The sequence below is a fragment of the Eleginops maclovinus genome, chromosome 17 (genome assembly GCF_036324505.1).
Source record: "Eleginops maclovinus isolate JMC-PN-2008 ecotype Puerto Natales chromosome 17, JC_Emac_rtc_rv5, whole genome shotgun sequence".
In the NCBI taxonomy this organism is placed as follows: domain Eukaryota; kingdom Metazoa; phylum Chordata; class Actinopteri; order Perciformes; family Eleginopidae; genus Eleginops; species Eleginops maclovinus.
In genome coordinates this window covers 10,568,727-10,588,937 of record NC_086365.1, presented here as the reverse complement: position 1 = coordinate 10,588,937, position 20,211 = coordinate 10,568,727, and the positions used below count along the sequence as shown (strand labels likewise).

Sequence of the window (20,211 nt, the reverse complement as noted above, 5' to 3'; positions counted from 1 at the left end):
TTAGAGCATCAGTCTGAACTTTTCTGGACAACTAGTCCTTGGTTTTTGATCAGACTAGGTATGGTTCATGCAAAAATGTTCATCACAAACTCTTTAGGTAGAGTCTTGGACTGTTTTTTTGCTTGTAATCAGAACGATCAGGATAGATGCCCTGCCTGATTGAGACTGCATTATACCAGCAGCTTCTCCCTTACCCTGCGCCACAATTATGAAGACATGACCTGCTTTACCGAGACAGAGAAGAGGAGGAGAAAGGGCATCTCATGGGAGGAAAGGATGGCGAGGGAGATGTTGCAGGTTGCAGACAATTACTAGGCCATTGTCTGCCTGGCGTCTGTACCTCCGTCATCAGTGAGCCGCTCTTTTCACTGGCTACCAACAGACACACACATTTCCTCCGTGCACCTCCCTCTTTCTCTCCTGTCTTTCCATCTACTTCCTCCATGCAAGACTCAGGGGAGCAGGTCAGATTCATTCAGGCTCAGGCTTTATATATAGATACAGTGACCTCATGCCATCATCTCAAAGCCGCTTCCTTGTCATTGCTTGACGGATGATGTCTGGCATTGCCGGGTGGAAATGTCACTCAGTAAAAGCTCACAGGGACTTGGTACTGACTTAGGCTTTCACTCTACAGCTGAGATATAAGCGTATGGTGTTTGTTTCTTTATAGCATGACAAATTAACACTGTCTGATTCAGAACTAAGTGAAACAAATCCATCTTAATAAGTAATTTGGTTGCTGACGTGGATTGCTCTTAGCTTTGGTAATGAACAAAATAAGTGAACAAATATTTCAAAATGATTTAGATTATTCAGACTCTGCCCTGTCAGTTTTTCTACAATTAGAAGCAAAGTTAGCGACCTATATTCTCTCCTCTTTCATCAAACTATTTCATTGTGACTGTCAATCAGCAGACAAACCACTGTGGTACTCGAAATTTCAGTTTCACATGTTTTATTATATCAATCGACTGAGTATAAGGGGGACGCATTGATAATTCTGATTTCGATATTTTAGAATACTACAATGAACACAGACCTGGATATTCCAGCCAAAAGGCCTCAGCTTCTTCTGATCTCCCCTTCATCCTGCAGAGAACTCCAACATAGTCGTGACTTTGCATGTTTTGTGGTACTACAAATTGTACGTATTGCCTCCCGCCTCCGATCCCCTGCTGGTTTACTCATGATTTATCCATGCTCATTTGCATAATGATACCCACATCAAAGTGCAGAAAATTCACACCATTTACTGGAAACTAATTTCATGCCATTAAAGTAAAGTACTCAGGAATGTGCCAGCCGACTCATAATTGTTGCTAACATGTTAAAAACAAGACCTCCCCTCCCCTTCAACCAGAACAAAAAGTTAGGCAATAAATTAACTGTTGTGGTAACTGTTTTATCCAGATATGTAGCAAATGTGTGGTTTGCGTTGGTGCTTAGGTATTTAGTGTAGCATATAACACCTTACTGATTTGTTTGATAAATTAAATCCTAAATATGTGTTAATAGTCATTTTATATTGCCTTAAGAAACCTGGGGGCAAACACCCTGCATTAATTGTTATCAGCATCCCCTCCTCTCCCTTTCTCCCTTCCTTCTATCTGTCCAGTTAGGGGTGTGTGGCTGTCAGTGAAGGCGCCTAATTCACTCGATGAGACGTGGAGCATAAACTCTTCCCCGGCAATTAGAAAACGTGCGTATGAGAGCGGAAGCAGCTGAAGCTTTCAGGGCACCGCTGTCAGATGTCAACAACAGCTCAGGGACAGGAACTGGCACCGTTTGGGGCCAACTTAGTCCCTACGAGGCCGCTTCCTCCTCCCTCCACCAAACCGTAATCCCCCCGTGCACAAACGCATGCTTCAAACTTTCTCTCTAACCAGTGTAACTTTCTGGATTTTTACACAACAAGCGGGAACCCTAGAATTAAGGCTTTACTTGCGTTAACTGATTGTTGGTCACAAGTAAACCTCAGAATAATCAGAATCTTTGAGGAACAGATTTTCAGACTTTGTGCGCTGTCTGAACAATAACCACGTAAAAACAGCTATAAACACTCCTGCCTTCAGATCTGGTTGGACAATTTGTTGTCTGAACTAGTTTGTTTTTGCATGACCTGGCCTTAAGACAGAACAAGTTTGTATGTAATGCACTGTATATGAACCAAATTTAATGGAATACAGAGAGTAACCACTCTGTATTGTGTTATACTTTCAATTCAAATCTGCAAACATGATTTAGCCTTTAGATCTCTTGGCAGTGTTTTCAGGTGTGTTTTTGTAAACTGTTTCTCTGATTCTCTTGAGCAAACAAAATTATATTTGAATTACGTAACTTTTATTCACTCTGGAGATGATTTTTGAGAGTGCTCTTTTGGCAAAAAAACCCAAACCCAGTTCCATTCAAAAGGAATGCCATAACAGAGAGAAGAAGATGTGTTTCAAATGTACCTGGCATAGGGTGAATGTAGTCTCAGTCTGCCTGTTTGTTTCAGGCACCAATTAATCACCTGCTGCTTTTCATTCACCCTCAGTGGTGAGTCCCCCTCCTCCTCTCTAGTTCTCGTCTTTACCTTCTCCCCTTCATCTCTGACAGATGAAAAGCAGAGTGTTACATCGTGCAGAACCGGGCCATCTGAGCTGGCAGCACAGCAAAGTGTCCAAACAAACCTTTCTCCAAACACTCGCCCATTCCAGCTCGGCCTAATTAGTTGCAAATGCCTTTTAGGATGAGCCAGTGATATCCGTGAGGAGTTTGTATACACAAGGCTCCGGCTCTTTAATCCCCCTGTGATTGTTTTTTTTTTTTTGTTTTCCTTACCGGTAAGATGAACTCAGGTTGTTTTGAAACACATGCAGCTCAATTAAACTAGTTTTGAGGTCAGTTTAAGAAACTTTTGAAAGAAAATACACATTTTTTTTATCAATCTTCTCTTCTAAAACATGAGTATGTGTGGATGTGAGTATTCCTTTAAACCCCAATCATGCTGGACAAGTACAGAGGCTGGGATCTTTCTGTCAGAGATCAAATGTAAATGTGCGGATGTGTGTTGGCCTGTGTAATTGGCTTCTGGTAAACATGTCTGTGGTGCTTCATGGTGCAAAATCTGGCATTAGTTTTTTTTTCAAACTGGTTTCTAGCCAACTAAAACCTCTCAGATGAAGATCTTTTCATGTTTTTGTTACGTGATTTTGGTATTTTCAAAGGTTCCCCTAAATCACGATGTTAGCCATATGAATGGAAGTGTTTTGTGGGTAGAAGGTCTCTGTGATGAGTGTGATAAACAATCCTGTTTGATAGTTTTTTGTTTGTGCATTTGTATTGTGTGAGAGTCTTCATTTGTACATTCTCATGCCTGCACTTGTGGTATCAGTCAGTATGCACACGTGTGTTATCTTCTGTGGTTGTTTGGAGTGTTTGTAAATGGTCAAGATTCAAAGACTTTATTACTTTGTAGTTCTGGCACTGAAAAGTGCTTGTTTGTTTGTGTGCTGTGTAACTATTTTAAAAGCATTTCAAACAAACCTTTTATAAATTACAGAATTTAAAAATAATTGTTTACAAGAAATATAAATGTAAAAAAAAAAAAGTTGAATAATAATAAAATGACCATTTACTCCGAGAATCAACTTCAGGTGCTAGATGCCTTCAGAATGATTACCTTACAGCTCAATATTGTGGGTTAACCAACAAACATATTAACTTGTCAGACATTAAGAGCCATTGGAGAGGATTAATGTTTCCCGATGGACAGGAAAGGATTGGAAGATGAGCAAGAGGAACGAGTTAAAAGCCAAGAGCGACTTCGTTTTCATCAAACTGACATCCTTTTTGGCAAGAGGAAGAGAACAAATTGGACGGATCCAGCATAACGTCTGGGTGCCGGAATTGAGGAGCGCGGGCAGATACCTGCACTGTGTCATCCTCCGTAGGGAGGGGGGGAGGAGGAGGAGGAGGATGTGGGCCAGGGTCTTCCTCGCTGCCTGCCGGATCTCCTGCTGTTCACACGGAGGGGGAGGACTGTTTGTTTAAGTGGCTCCGCATGGCAACCACTTGTGAGCCCCTCCTGTGAAAGCCTCCGCTGGCTCAGCGTGGAGGTTGGGTGGGTGCATCCCCAGACGAATAAACACCGGCTGACACTTCCCTCTCCTTCCTTGCTCTAAGAACCAACTGCCTTTAGCCCTTTCTGAATATGGCCTTTTACTGCAGTGAAATGCTTTAGGGAGAAATGCATGGTAAAGGAACGGAACTGGCACCATCAATGTAGTCGTCGGCATCAACATAATCATGACACGTTAGAAAAAATATTTAGAACTGCTGACTCACTGCTAATAAAAACACACTTTATATTTCCCTTTACATTTCTTTGTGACATCAGTCATTTATTATTCAAGGCTGTTATGATAAAGATTTAAACTGTAGTTTTTCTATTCCTCCAAAAAAGGCGTTAAATAAAAATGTCATGTGGGCTGTAACCGACACAAGAACAATGTAGCATTGAACACTGTTGGAAAAAAAAACAAACATTCAATAAATCCCAAACATTCACCAAAGCAATTGTAGTTTTACAATTTGTAACATTTGGTTTAACCCAGCTGCAGCTTGAAAAAACAAGCCTTACTCCGACAACTACAGCAGTGACAATGTAAACTGCTGAAGACAAAATACAATTTCTCACATCCACCTTTCTCTTTCAGACATGGATGAGTGTGAGAACGACTACAATGGAGGCTGTGTCCATGAATGCATCAACATACCTGGCAACTACAGGTGCACCTGCTACGATGGATTCATGCTGGCCCACGACGGACACAACTGTCAGGGTAAGAGCAGTCCCAAAAACATCCATCCTGTTTGGATGTGTGTTCACAGAGTTAATGAAAGAGTGTTCATATCATGTTATAAGACATCACATTGGTTCAAATTAAACCCCCTCAAGGTCTCGTTGTTTTCATGATGTCTGCATTAAGCAACACCTTTGATTTTCTGTTGGCCTAAATATGACATCATGGGATTTTCATATAGATATGACGATGCTCGATTGAAATTAAGTGTTAAAAAATGTAGAGTGTGTGTGTCCATCTGAATTTCTGTTTGGTTCTGAAAACCTTTATGTGTTCCTAACTGACTTGCCTATGTGTGTGTGTGTGTGTGTGTGTGTGTGTGTGTGTGTGTGTGTGTGTGTGTGTGTGTGTGTGTGTGTGTGTGTGTGTGTGTGTGTGTGTGTGTGTGTGTGTGTGTGTGTGTGTGTGTGTGTGTGTAATCCTGCCTGGCTCAGCATGCCTTTCCCCGTAGAGTCCCGCTCTCATCGTTTGGAGGGTTTTCATTATCTGTGTTTTTTTTGCTTGTGTCTCCTTACTGTTGGGAAGGCGGTCGGGGTTAAAGAGTTCTTCTTCAGGGATACCTGGCTGTGCGTTATTACTGACAGATCCAGCCCATTTAGCCTCAGTGCTGCTTTATTGACTTAGTGTCAGTCAGAGTAATGTTTTTTCTGCTCCGTGCAAAACGTAGGTCTGCACAGATGTGCTCGAACACATTTCATCCCTTCAGTCCTCGGCTGCTGACTGACGAGAGCAAAATAAAATCAGGAACATGTCGTTTTGGATGTGTCTTTGGTGGGATGTGTTTTGGCATCTGTAAGTGCTGTAGCTCATTCTTTGAGCCTTTGGAGAGACTAAGTGAGAGATTGAGCGCTAAAAGCAGCAGCCAGCCGTACAGAGTAGCTGCTGAGTTGTGGATTCCCCTCACAGGGATGACTTTCAGACAGCTGATATAAAGCAGAGTTTAAGACGCACTGTCATCAGAATTCAAATGTTCCTCCATGCATCAACAAGGGCCAACAATGTTAAATAAAACTATTTTAACATTTGATCATTCCAACTTCAGTCCTCCTGTTCATATCCACTAAGGGATAAAACCCTAAAATGCTTCCCATGAAAGTGATGGGGGGGAAATCCATATTTAAAATTTCATTTAATGTCAATTTAAGTCAGTAGTTAGTTGGGCAAATCAAGTAGGCATCTTCCAAAGAGTTTGCTTTTAAATTAATTCAAATTAGACTTGGACATTTATTTTTCTACAGAATAAGGCATAACAAGGCATTTCTTAAAGGCCTTGTTATTTGTCTTATTATATTGAAATGTTTTATTCCCATCAATAAAATAATATATATTTTTGAAGCCAGCATCTAGTGGTCATTAGAGGAACTGCAGTTTAGAGCTTCAGCAATCTAACAAAAATAAGGCTGGTATGAAAATCGGATCACACATAGAAACACAGTGGAGTGTAAACAACTATAAAAATGAGACAGGTCTTTACAGCCTTTGAAATTGAGTCTGACAACGTAACGTGTTGTTTATTTCCTGTATGTTTGTCTGTAAAAATGCCCTGTCTACAGCCGATAGCTTATTGGTTAGCGTTCTATGTGTTGTGGTATATTGAAGAGAAGGGGGTGTGAGGTTAGTGGCATTTCACCACACGTGTTTGTTCCGCTAACTCTAACAACACCAACCCAATGAGCAGTGTGAGAACTGTCGTCACCTGCTCTTTATGGCCCGGTGACAGGAAGCCAGCCCACGTCAGATTTGAACACGGAGGCTCGCTTTATTGGATGTTCACTGAGTGCAGCCTTAATTAACCTCTGCTAATTAAAACCGGTTCAGTGAGTTCAAACCAGGCAGCCAAATCTGTGTTTTCCCAATCAAAGCCGGCACGTGCTATGTGACCTTTTCCATTGTTTCTTCATTTGACCCTTCTTTTTTGCCTTTTGAGCTATTGTCTTCTTTCGCTTATCTTCTTTTACCCTTTCATTTATTCCTCTCTTGTCTCCTATCCTCTTTTGTATCCTCTCCTCTCTTATTTTCGTATCTCCTACCTTCCAGTCTCCTTTGCTCACTGCTTCTCTCCTTTCCTTCTAGTGCTTTACCTAGTTCTTTATAGGCAAAAGGCATGTTTTTTAATAAAGGAGGTAAATGTCTCTCCTCTCCTCTCTGTTTCTAGACAGTGCCACGCTTCTCTATTACTGCATCCTTTCCTTTTCTCTTTCTCCCTTTATTTCTTTTAATCTCTTGGCTTTTTCCATCAACCTCTCTTCGTATTTTTTTCTATTTTCTGTACTTCTCTCTCCTTTTCTTCCTCTGTCTGTCTGCTGACCTTACTAGCTTTCATCTAATTACCAAAAATGTTCCTGTGTCCTTTGCTTTTTTTTTCTTCTCCCCTATGACATTTTAAATCTATTTGTCAGATGGATTGCTAGATGGTTTTGACTAGACGTTTAACCATCATCAGGTAGCAGTAGCAGAGGTACAGGCTGACTATTCAGCGTGTTTATGGCAATGATAAAAAGACACAACTCTTAATGCATCTGATAAGATGTTAGCCATCTGGAATTATAAATAGCTTTTGCAGTAAAACAAATACATTTTAATTAGCTTTAATCTTCCAGCTGTATCAGTTCTCAAAAATACTGTGAATTTTAATGAATTGTTAACATGCAAAGATGAACTTAGTCAATACTTAAATTGCAAAAATAGGAATCCTATAAGTAATGCTATAATGTTGGATGTTTCACGGACTGTGATCCATGTTCTCAGTTGCTTACTGTAGTCAGTATCTTAAAAACAAATCAAACCTGCCTGTTTGTAAGTAAGGGTGGTGAGATGATGCATAGCTTTAATGGAAGTCTGTATTCTGTGACTTACTCTGACATACATCTGGGACCAGTGTGGTATATGACATTTTTGACTTGACTTTTCAGATCACATTATTAAAATATATAGATAAAAGCATTGGTGGTTGAGAAAAAGGCACCATCCAGAATATTACATGTATATGATGCATGTTATATAGGATCTATATTTAGTCCAGAAGATATACGACAGTGCCGATTAGGTAATGCGTTCCTGTGTATTGACTCATGGATACCATATTGTCACCATGCTCTCTGGGGCTTTTTGTCTGCTGTCATCACTAACCATATGTAAAGAGTGCCCTGTGATGCATGGTTACCATATAAACACAACTGGTGAGACCTATTGTAAGGGCGCAGTTTAAGCGCAGCTCCAACCCTCACGCTGCCTGTCACCAATGTCTACCTCTCAAGTGTCTCATTCAGCAGGAGATTTACTGTATGAATGAGGGCTCACCATCACACATGCTCCCTCTCTCATTTATACATCCATACACTCAATTTATACTGTCAGGCTTGTGTATACATCCACAGACAGAAAGTGTCATAACACAGGTTTTGGAGTAACGGAAAACTTTTATATGCAACTGTATTCCCTTATAGTTATATATAAAAACTCAGTATGTTTTCTTTAATTAATGATCTATATACAATATTACCTGAATATGCATAATGAAAGGCACGTTAAAGAACACTTACTCTGTTGTGATTGTTCAACTGCTTAGAGATGTGTCGGAGATATCCCGCCCCTAAGCAGATCACGTAGAATATGCTCGATTGCTAGCCAATAGAAGCAGAGTGTTACATAGTGATGTCATTATGTCAGAAAAGAAAACAAAAGAGACCAATGGAGGCGTTTCAGGATGAGAGAAACTCGATCTAGAGGGAAATGTGGGATTTTAGCCTTTGCAGACCATTTACATGCACTTAAACATAGGTTATATAAAACCTAATGATTTCTTCTTTTCTAAATTTACGTTGTTGTCTTACATACTACACTTAAACCATCTTATTGATATTTCTTTAGAAGTAATCCATAAGTAATAAGGTTCCTTATTTTTATATTGCCAGAATTGTAGTAATTGTAACAGAACACACAGGGGTAAAAACAACACATATAAGAGTAAACGGTAGGTAGCATTGATTAACATTACAGGTTGATGCTCTTTCATGTACTTGGAGTAAAATGCATGGATAAAAGGAAGTGAAATGCAATGAGTCAGACAGCACAACAGCTTCATTTGAAACATCTCTGTTCTTCTTGTTTGTTTCTCTGTCAAAGTTCACACTCAATTTATCTCTTATTTTCCTCGCACGCTCTGGGCCTGCATGTGCAACACAATAAAAGACTTGTGGCTTTTAATAGACCCAAAGCATGATATTCTGAAACCTCAGAACCTTGTGGTGGTGCTGAATGAGCCTCGGATGACAAACTACACTTTAGAAAATGTGTTGGGGGGAAAAAAAGAAAATCAGGTTGTGTGAGCCGGCAGGAAGTCTCTCCATCACGTCCCAGATGCACTGTGTCAACAAGTTAAAGCACTAATTGATTTAAGATTGCATAAGTGTTCTCTGATTAAAGAGCAATTCCCGTTTGGTTCCTTTTTCTTCCTTTTGATTTTGACTTTTATTTATTTTGTTTTGCCATGGACACAGCTGGGCTCAATGTGTTGATCGTTTGGTGCCCTCTGTGAATGTCTGGTGCACTGACGTGCGTTTATTTTCCTTCCGACCCGTCCTCGGCGAGATCTGAGAGGTGGCTGCACAGCAGGGAGCCAGCGACCACAGCGTGTCACAGAGAAGTCCGACATGTAACAGTCAGGAGGAGGGAGACGAGAAGTGAGGGGAGGGGAGGGCGCAGATAAACTGAGCCAAAGTTTCTAAAGCACACATGGACATATCCAATCCATGAAACCACTTGATATGTTTTAAAAATGAAGGGTTGAAAAGTTCGACAGTGACAGGATAATTTTGAAATTTTGCGAGGCTGTTTGCAAATCCCTATTCCATATGAACACTGAATCAAATTTCTCTTGCTGTAGTGTTTCCTCCAGGAGCCTTACTACACGCACTATCAGGTGTTTTGTGCCTCTACTGTGTTTACATACTTTAAGGTTCAAAAAGTGCTTTATTTTTCCATATTTCCATTTATTGATCCTTATGTTTGAGTAAAGTAAACACCAAGCTGAGGAGGATTACGATATGTTCCTATCATAAAATGGTTTAGAATAGTGCTTGTCAAAATTGTGCAACAACAGGGTCAGGTGAGGAACACGAGAGAAAGACTGGAAATCGATTTGAATTGTCTTATTGTAGCTGTTTGCATCTTTGCTTATGAGTTATTGTTTCCCCTCAAGCCTCATTTTCACCCCTTTTTCTCTTATTCCCTTCTTTTTTTCAACCCACCTCCAGCCTCAATATGTCCCCCCCCTCCCTCCCGATGTGTCAAGCACATCCTCGTTGTGTCTAAACAAAACTTTACGCAAGTTTACACAAGCACAATCAAACAAAACAGAGGGGCTCGGGTTGAAACTTGCAAAAATGGCCCTGTGGCCTGTGTTTATGCAAAAATGTTGGAAGAGATCAATTAGACTTGAGATGGCTACATTTTCTCTCTGTCTCGATCCCTCCGGCCTGAAAATTAAATGCATCAGTCATATTAATGACATCTGTTAAACCCTGAGATTTGCTTAAAACAGTATTGGGAGGGGAAATGAAAACAAAGCTCAGAGTTCAGCGAGGACACGTCAAGTTGTACGGCACTAGTACAAATATATTCCCACAGGAACTGGAGGTTTATGGGTGTATAAATCCAGGACAGAATGAAGTCAGATTGAAAATGTAGTTATCTATACTATGTAACGATCTATAAGAACAAAACCCAGAATGGAAACCATGATCGTGGAGTATTCCTCATCTCTCAATACACTTTTTAATGTTCCCTCCACTCCGTAGGGATTTAACAAGCCCATTGCAACCTTCTTCAAGTGCAGAAATGTGTTGCAAATGGAAATCCCACAGCGTCAGGAGCTGAGAAGGCAGATACAGCAGTGACTCCCATTAATTACCCAGACTGTGGCGGCCCACCATAGTCTAGTGGTCTGTCAACAACCCCCCCCCCCCCCCCAAACCCCTCTTGGAACACGGAGCCCTCAGTCTATCATGCTATGTGGGTGTAACTTTTGTACTGGTGTCATCACCGTTTGCAGTTAAAAACAAGTGCTTGTTATATATTTCAACACTAGTTGTTTTTTCTTTTGCTAAATAGATTTTTTTTGAGACCATTACATAATTCATTGGCTTGAAAAATAAGTATTAGAATGCACCAGCTAATGATGTTCAGCTGAAAGGGATTTCAGAACAGAAAACACTTGTGAGCAGTGTGTTCTGAAAACATTTACTCGCCACATTTTAGTTGTTTAATGTTACCATCTTGTTGATGTCATACCAATCAGGCACTTTTCAGTTCACATTTATTTCATACGCAAGGAGTCAGGAAGTGAGTAGTAACTCTATGTGCAAATCTTATATACCTGGTGCCAATAGAAGTGAAACTCTATCAAGTTATCTATCAATGTATTTACCTGAACTGCAATTTCACAAATAGCTTTCCAAAAGAGTGGACTAAAAGGCCTCGTAGGCAGCTGCCTATGTAGAAAAAAGAAATAGAAAGATACGTATATGAAACCCAGATTGAGTGCACAGAAGATGACAGAGTTACGGGGACAGTTAATGCATGTGTGTCTTTAGGCAGCTCAGTAATCCTTTTTTTAATGTGAGGAGCTCTGCCTGCAGCTTCTGGCCCTTAATGGCTTGGTTTTCAATTGCGAGTAGGTGTTAACACCCGTTGAAGCCTTTACAGCCTCACCATTAGGACTGACTACTGCTCTCTGCTTCTATAACACTTACTTAAAGAGACAGACTGGACCAGGATAGATGTCTCCCGATCCTTTCTAATATAGCTGCATCTTTCGGCAGCTGTGTCAAGCATTGTATCTAAGTTTCCGATGTTTACAGCTCTATTGTCCATTCTTCATAACAAATATTCCCACACTATTTTGCATATACAGCTGATTTCAACATGATGAATGCCTTCCAGGACAGACTGCCCAAATTATGCAAAATTACACCTTATAGAACGGTGAGGCTAAGTAGACCCTAGTTCTGTTTATGTCCTGGCTTGATAGTCCTCATCAAAATAAAAGCTACTAAAGGCTCAGGTCGAACAGGATCATTGATCAAAGCCGAGTTGTGTATACTTTTTAGATCAACTATGTTCCTTTTCGTCTTTCTCTATGTCATTGGGTCCTTCCTCGCAGTGCGTCTATGTTTGTGTAACCTTGTCTGCACTGTCTGCTTGGTCAACCTCAGAAACTCAGACTAAACACAAAGGAAAGTCATCATGGTCAGGCACTGGGTTTGGACACACACACACACACACACACACACACACACACACACACACACACACACACACACACACACACACACACACACACACACACACGGGCAGTCCTGTTTGACCCCTGTTTAAAAGTCAATGGAGGGTGTTACATGTTTGCAGTTCACTTGAGCCCCATCAAAATGCCCCATTGGAAATTTACTGACCTTTCAGCGGTGAGTGGGGCTCCGCTAACACACTTGTGCGCATACTGTAGATGCTCACGTTGTCAGACCCCTGTAAACACCTAATGCCAAGATTGGATGCCTGTGGTCTACCCTGTATAAACTTTCATTGACACATGTTTTGTTTACGACGCCTAATAGGCTGCTATTCCTCCATTGCTGAGCCTATCTCTCTCTGTGTCCATCCCAACAGATGTGGACGAGTGTGCGGACAACAACGGAGGATGCCAGCAAGTGTGTGTCAACACCATGGGGAGCTACGAGTGTCTGTGCACAGACGGCTTCTTCCTCAGCGACAACCAGCATACCTGCATCCACCGCTCTGATGGTGAGACTGAAACACTGACACTGTACCGTTAGAGCTGTCTTCTTGCGCGTTCTGAGAGAATCAATGAGAAAGCTTTATGTCAGGGTTATGTAAAGCTACTTGATGTTCCATGTTCACTCTATTACCAAACAAAGGGGTGAAAGGGTCTAAAATGTTTTTGGGTAGCTGGACCTGTTTTCCAAAAGTGACTTAAGAATGTGACAAAGCATTTATTTATTATTGGTTGAGTGATTATATGCTAAGTCACTGAAAAGAAATCAACAGATGGATGCTGTTCTTGCTATAGTTGCTGCTCTATGTAAGGAAGAGTTTTCTGTCCCTCTGTGTTTGACTGGATGTGTCGAAGACAAATTGTTGCGGACTTATTGTTAAAAGGTCTTGATTTTTTTAGACATTTATTTCTGGAAACATGATTAAAAGCACCCCACACAACTCCTTTATATGAGTAAGACACTCAGAATGAATGGTTTTCCGAAGCACCACCGTTTACAAGTTGTTTTCTGCTGTGTTTGTCCAACAAGAAATTTTAAGAGGCACTTCAGGGGCTCCTGTCATGATCTTGTGCCCATTCAGTGATACATTGAGGCTGTTTGAATTCCAGGTAGTACTGTCTCTAGGAGTGGAAACAATATATTTTCGGTTTTAACTTTTTGTCTGTGCAGCTTTTGATCATGATACAAATCTGAGCTAAAATGGGAGCTACATCAAATGCACCCCCCCCCTATTTACAGCCCTGCTATTTGCTGCCTACTCATAACCTCCTTTCTGGATCACAAGTTGACATGGGATTCGACGGCCCTTACATCATGCGTTTGGCTCGGTCTGTCACTGTTCACACCCACAGTGGCATTGGACTTCTTTTAAAAATCATTTGACCCCTCTACCCTGGCATCCGTGATCCGTTACGCCTGTCACATGTAATTTATGGGCTCATTCTGCAGCGACGAGGGGTGCTGAAGGAGAAGTGATCCCGAGGTGAGGCAGGGTTGTCGTCTCCTTCCCTCTACACTCACACGCACATTCTCTACGCACAATGCTCACATCCATGCGGTGGTGAATGGGGACAGTGTGGACGTGGGAGTTCAAAGATAGATGAGAGGACAGTCATCCGTCATCCTTGCGATGGCACAGAAAGGAGACGCAGGAGGAATGTGTTGAGGGACGAAGAGTGAGGGGGAGGAGAGAGGGATCAAATACAGGAAGAGGCTGCTACAGAGTGACCTCTTCTTTATCCTCTTCTCCATGTTGGTGTGCTCAGAGTGAAGGCGTGTTAGGAGGCAGAATGTTAGAGGATACACTGTTGAGACGTTCAGAAAAAGAGGTAGAAGAGATGCAGAAATAGAAGTGTGTTTGCTCTCTGGAAACCCCATAAACCAGCATGTGAATATATCTCCTTTCCCCTCTCTCTTCTACTCTCCTTAAAGGGGCCCTATTATGCTCATTTTTAGGTTCATATTTGTATTTTGTGTCTTTACTGTGACATGTTTACATGCTTAAATGTTAGCAACAGTCTTTATTTTTCTCATACTGCCTGTGCTGCAGCACCTCTTTTCACCTTCTGTCTGAAACCAGAGCCGAGTCTGCTCTGATTGGTTAGCTGGGTAGCTCTGTTGCGATGGATGAACTGCTTAGAGATGTCCCGCCCCTTAGCCTATCACGTACAATGTGTTGAAGCGCAAGCCAATAGAAACGTGGGTGTTCTATAATGATGTCACTATGTTAAGGAAGTAAACAAAGTAGTCCAATGAAGGAGTTTCAGGCGGGGGGGGGAATGTGCAGGACCATTTACATGCAACCTATATAACACACTACAGGAAGGGGAAAGCCCAAAAAATCATAATGGGGCCCCTTTGAAATTCTGAGACAGCGATTAAGAGTTTTAACTTTTTTGCAAAGCTACACAACAGAATCATACCACAAATGTATCGTTTAACCCCATTTTTAACATTAAAAGCATCATATATTCCTTTTGCTTTGAAAAAACTCTTACCAAGCCACACATTTTTGTGACTGATGTCAAAGCAGTTTCTGTGTCAATATGTGTAATTCCTGCTCCTGTCAGAGGGATGTTCACGGTGAGCACGCAGTGAAGTTGCTTGTGGTGTATTCCTGGTACTCTGGCAGGCTTTTTGAGCCTTCAACCACCACCCACAGCCCCCACCCCGTACAGAGATCCTCAATCAGACACTTGTCTCCTCTCATTCATCCTGCACAGGAATAGCAGCAGCATCCCGGTGTCCCACAGGAATCTCCTCGCACATGATCTTTTTCCATCTTACGTACCGTGGCCCGCTTCTCTTCATCATGTCTCTCTTTATCCCTCTCTTTATTTCGTCTTCCAAAGGTTCCACCTTTTAACCAGGTAACCTGACAACATACAGTAGTCACATACTGTACCATATTAGGTTGACACATTAACCTATGTGATCAACCTGTAAGACTTACGGAAGAAGACTGCATATTTTTGCATCTTAAAGGGGCCCTATTATGCTTTTTGGGGTTGTCCCTTTCCTGTAGTGTGTTATATAGGTTTTTTTGCATGTAAATGGTCTGCAAAGGCTAAAATCCCAAAGTTTTCTCTCTCCCCCTCATATCTACCTCCATCAACAACCTGTGGAGAGCTACATATAACAGAGCTTTTTATTGGCTTGTATGTAATGATGTGTATCCTGGCAGGTCTGATTGATATTGATCCCCAGAGATTGTATGCTGTTGAGCCCACCTTTATGTACCTTATTTACCATAGCTGCAACAGAAGGGATTCCCAGGCTACAGCCAGCTTTTCAAATTGTTGTCTATTATCCAAACGCAGCTGTTGTGTGTGTACGTACGTTTGAGAAGGAGAGAGACAGTTTGTGTTAAATTGTAACTTTGCATGTGGTAAGTGTCAGCTCACGGCTCATTTCTTTCTCCCTGACACTCGCCTGGAGAATAATAAAGCCTAGCAACAATTGTTTGTTCCATTATGGTGTGTTTCCACTCTGTTGTGCCTCACAGCTCTGTCTGAAGCACATCCAGGCAAGAGCTTGACTCCTGATCTCGAGTTTGGAAACAGCTCTCGCAGTGAATGTTCCTGATCTGTCATGATGTGGGAGGGCTGTGACCACATGAGTCAGGTATGGCTTACAGGCCCAACGCTGACATGCATGCAGAGTGAAGAAGCTCACATCCTGTTTGGACAATTTGGTGATTTGGTGTCTATTCAACATTACCTACTGCCCTTGAAACAATATTTAAATGTCTGAGATTATGCCATCAAAAATCGTAGTGTGGTAGCATATGTGTGTGTGTGATTTGCAGCAGCAGTGCAGACTTTGATTAGTTGCTGTATGAAATATCAAACTGATACCTCCGAGTTAACCGGGGCTGTCCCTTGCGTCTGATTTATTAATGGTAGTTAATTTAATCCTCGCCAAAACACAGTGAAAACAATACGCTTGTAAATTCTCCTCTAAGCTTAACACCAAAGTTCCTGGCAAAGTGGGAATTGGCAGAAAGTTGGGAATTTTAAACACACACGTCTCATGCGGACGCCTGCCTGGAAAGCAAGATAACTTTTTGGTCGCAGCAGTGTATGCGACTATAAAACACGATGACTAGGGGATGCTTAATAGCGGACTGTGGGGAAGAATTTCGACCAGAAAACATTTCAGAAAGGTGTAAAATGTAACTCCAAAATGAAATATTTTCCACAATATTAAGATTTAGTGTAGGAAATGTAACTTTCGTTTATTTTGAAGCTGAATATTTTGGATTCCCTTATGTTCCTGGTTTCCCCCACAGTTTAAAACATCTTTATGGCCCTCGCATGTAAACTCAGTGACGGGTGAAGAAGCTGTGACTCTGGGAAATCTGCAGCTCTGGAAGGCTGTATACGATGGTAGGCACCACCTTTAATGGGATGCTATGGTGCTCCAACATGCAGGGATCCATGTAGAGTAGTGGAGTATTAGTTAAATGTTTTACGTGCTGCTCTATGTAATTTGATAAGGCTGAAAGTGTTTTGATTAATCTGATATCATTTTTCTTAATAAATGAAAATGATCCCCAAAGAGATAGCAGCATGAGAAACATCCCCCCAAAGTAAACCTTTATTTATCGAGTCCATAAAGCAACGTTTATTTAGCATTTCATAAACATTTATTATGGTTTACAAGATAATGTAAGCAGATACACAGTGGTTTGAGAGGGTTTATGCTCTAAATATACTGAATTTGTCAGGAGTCGTGTCTCTTACTAAGACACACTTTATATTATTACAAAGGTACGACTACAGGATACGGTTGTTAACCATTAGGGATTTTTTAATATATTGTTGTGTACGCCAAGCACGAAGAGCAATGTTGTAAAATAAGGGTATGGTGATGAGAGCGACGAAGGGAAATAGAGCAATGGATTGTGGGAGAATGGGATGGGGGAGTTGTGAATTGGGGGGGGGGGGAGAGAAAAATAAACACAGAGAGACAAACATAGTGGAGTGAACCAATGGAAGCTGCATGCGTTTATTTGGAGTTGTGTAAGGAGAGGAAGCAGACACACACACACACACACACACACACACACACACACACACACACACACACACACACACACACACAATTACAGACACAGATTCATAGACATGTATTCATGCACAAAAACTCACAGACTGGCACGCTGGACTCTTTGTGAAGGAGGAATTCTCACTTTAAACAAACCAAAGCAGGAAATTGGAGGTACAGGGAGCTTTTTAAATGCCGGCCCGGGGGCATGTGGGAACTCTTAAGTACAGGGAGCTCTGTCTACCTGGCTGTTATCATCATCAATTACAAACATCATCAAAAGCCAGAAACCATCCACCTGTCATACACCATAAACACTTAGAGCTCAGCGTGTCTGTAATATACAGTAAATCCTCACCTGTTGTTGTTTAAGAAGCACTAATGTGTGTAGAAGCACATGTTAAACTGAAATTACTATCCTTATAACAACGTCTAAATGCCAGTTAGGTAATAGTTTTAACCTAAAACATAAGGTTACAAGTATAGAGTTCAACTTAATGACAGAAATGAATAATTTAGTTGTGTAGTCAAGGAATTATCACATTTTCAATCATGTATAGCTGTCTTTTGAGACGACTGAATAGGCCTAAAGATTCAAGATTTACCTAAACGTTCCAGTGTTGTAGGCCATCTCTCTCGCACACATTCACACACTTATACACACTGTGTCATCAGAGCATGGCGGGGGTGCTGAAAGTGACTAATGCTTTGGTTCCTAAACACCACGCTCTTTCTTAACTTTATAAATACTTGGTTTAAATATTATTCCAGCATGTGATTTTAACTTTTACAAACAAGCTGTATTAACTCGGCAATCTCTCTCTCTCTCTTGCAGGTAAATATGAGTTATTTACCTTTTTAAATATGAGTATTACCTTTAATATGCGTTATTTACCTGCAAGCGGAAGGTGGAATGCACGTTTTATACCTCTGTTCTGCTATTTTTCCCTCTGCCGTATTTTTAGGCCAGAGTTTGTCTGTGGTCAGTGGAAATGTTTAATACGAAGGCGTGGAGCTGACCTGGTGTAGCCGCCGCTCAGTAGCAAACACATGAAACATGGGGAGTGGACTGTAGGGATTAACACACACTCGTATAAGCATGAAGTAAACGTCAGACTGTCTCCTCATTTCCAAGCCTTTTACAGGAAGCTAACACCCTGACACACACACCCTCAATCTTACTCCTTACTTAATGATTGTGGGAATTAAACAGTTTCCCAAAAGTTTTTCCTCTATTTAACCTTAGCAGCTGGACTCTGTTAACACTGAACTCTGGTTCGCCTGCTCTCCTGCCTCCATGTAAACGTTGCTGCCTTGAAGTTATAGATTTAAGTTGCTCAGAGGACAAGAGTGCTGCTTGTGATGAACATTTTCCCAAATGCAACATGCATTTAAGGCAAATTTCCCACCTTTCATGCAGCCTTAGGTATCAGTTTCAGTACATTGTGGAAACCAACATACAGGGATTTGATTGACATAGCTAATCCGGTCACAGTGATGCTATTTTGTAATGATTTCAAGGCAAGCAAGCACTGGATGCCTTGAATACGAAAGGATTATTTTGTGTCATTGCTTCTTAAATGGATGTTCAAACAGGATATGGGTGTAGTTTGTAGAAACACACTTTTAGGGCGATGGTGGCAATGTTGTTAGGGGCTTGGCCTGGGAACTGGAAGGTCACCAGTTCAAGTCCCCGAAAGACCAAGTGCTACCGTGGTGTCCCTGAGCAAACCACCGTTCCTTACACTGCTCCCTGGGCGCCGTACATATGGCAGCCCACTGCTCCTAACACTAGGATGGGTCAAATGTAGAATTCTCAAATTTCCTCTCGGGGATTAATAAAAGTACATCTTTCTTTCTTTTTACTTTTATTGACAGAAAGATGGGACAACTCTAATTTGTGATGGCTTGATTGGTTGTACTTTTTAGATATAGCCACCAGTGACCACTGAGCCATCACATGATCACCACTAAGATTAGGGTTGAATACCAGGAATTACAGTGGATGTGAGACCATTAAAATATTTATATTCCCATTTGAAAACAGCTGATGCTAGCATTTCACAAATACAGGCAGAGCCGCAAAGCATATCTTAACCTGACTTGCTCACATCACAACTGTTTATCTGTTTATCTATGCTAAAAAAGAAAAAGAGCATCGAAAGACTCTTTTCCACTTCAATAGTAAAACACTGATTGTAAGGATTATGAGAGAACATCAAAAGAAAGAAATGTCATTTACAATTCTGTCTTTTAAACTAACTTAATTTAGTTTAAGTAATCCCGGGGGTTCAAGTGAGCTCCAGTTCCAGGTAGTTCCGCTGGTCATTTGATCTTCAAAGTTACTGTAAATAAAAGGGAAGAACGGTCAGGGCAGTTTGCTAGCGGTTGTTAGTGTTTCTCTAAATTAAGAGCACATTTCCGGTCACAAAGGGGATTTTGCTACTTGTCCCCTCTCTCTGTTATTGCTCTGGGCGTGTTCATTTTCTTTTTGGATTCACTGAAGCGGAGGGTAAACACAGTATTTTCGTTCCAGGTTTCTCAACCATTCACTGCTTAGCTATGTGTGCTCTGAAAGAACAGGGCCTACTGCCTGTTTTAATGCTTTAATTCCACTAGTTTCCCCTACAAATCTCAACACATAAAAGCGTGGTTTTGTAAAATGATATACAGTAGGGATGTTAGAATGCACATCACTCCTACTTCGATGCGCGTGAGGTTAGGGTTGGATACAGAAAGAGTAAGCGCAAGAATGAGGCTGTGTGTGTGTGTGTGTGTGTGTGTGTGTGTGTGTGTGTGTGTGTGTGTGTGTGTGTGTGTGTGTGTGTGTGTGTGTGTGTGTGTGTGTGTGTGTGTGTGTGTGTGTGTGTTTGAAGAAGAGATTGGGGAGGGTTATTAGAAAGGCACAGTCCTTATTTAAAGGAGTTCAATGCAGCCAGTTAAAGAAAAGCTCTCATTGAAATTCATGGCTTAGCACCTATAGCACTGCGGTTTGAGCAGACCAGTGGAGAGCCACAGCCAGC

General features: G+C 41.3%; 1 protein-coding gene across 3 annotated transcripts in view; it reads left to right on the top strand.

Moving 5' to 3' along the window:
* The window catches only part of scube1 (signal peptide, CUB domain, EGF-like 1), a 71,148-nt gene that overhangs the window by 8,562 nt on the left and 42,375 nt on the right, over positions 1-20,211 (top strand). For all 3 annotated transcript variants that reach the window (XM_063905827.1, XM_063905826.1, XM_063905828.1), the window contains exons 3-4: positions 4,704-4,829; positions 12,513-12,647. In XM_063905827.1, coding sequence (XP_063761897.1) covers positions 4,704-4,829; positions 12,513-12,647 — 261 coding nt within the window. The remainder of the gene's footprint in view (positions 1-4,703; positions 4,830-12,512; positions 12,648-20,211) is intronic.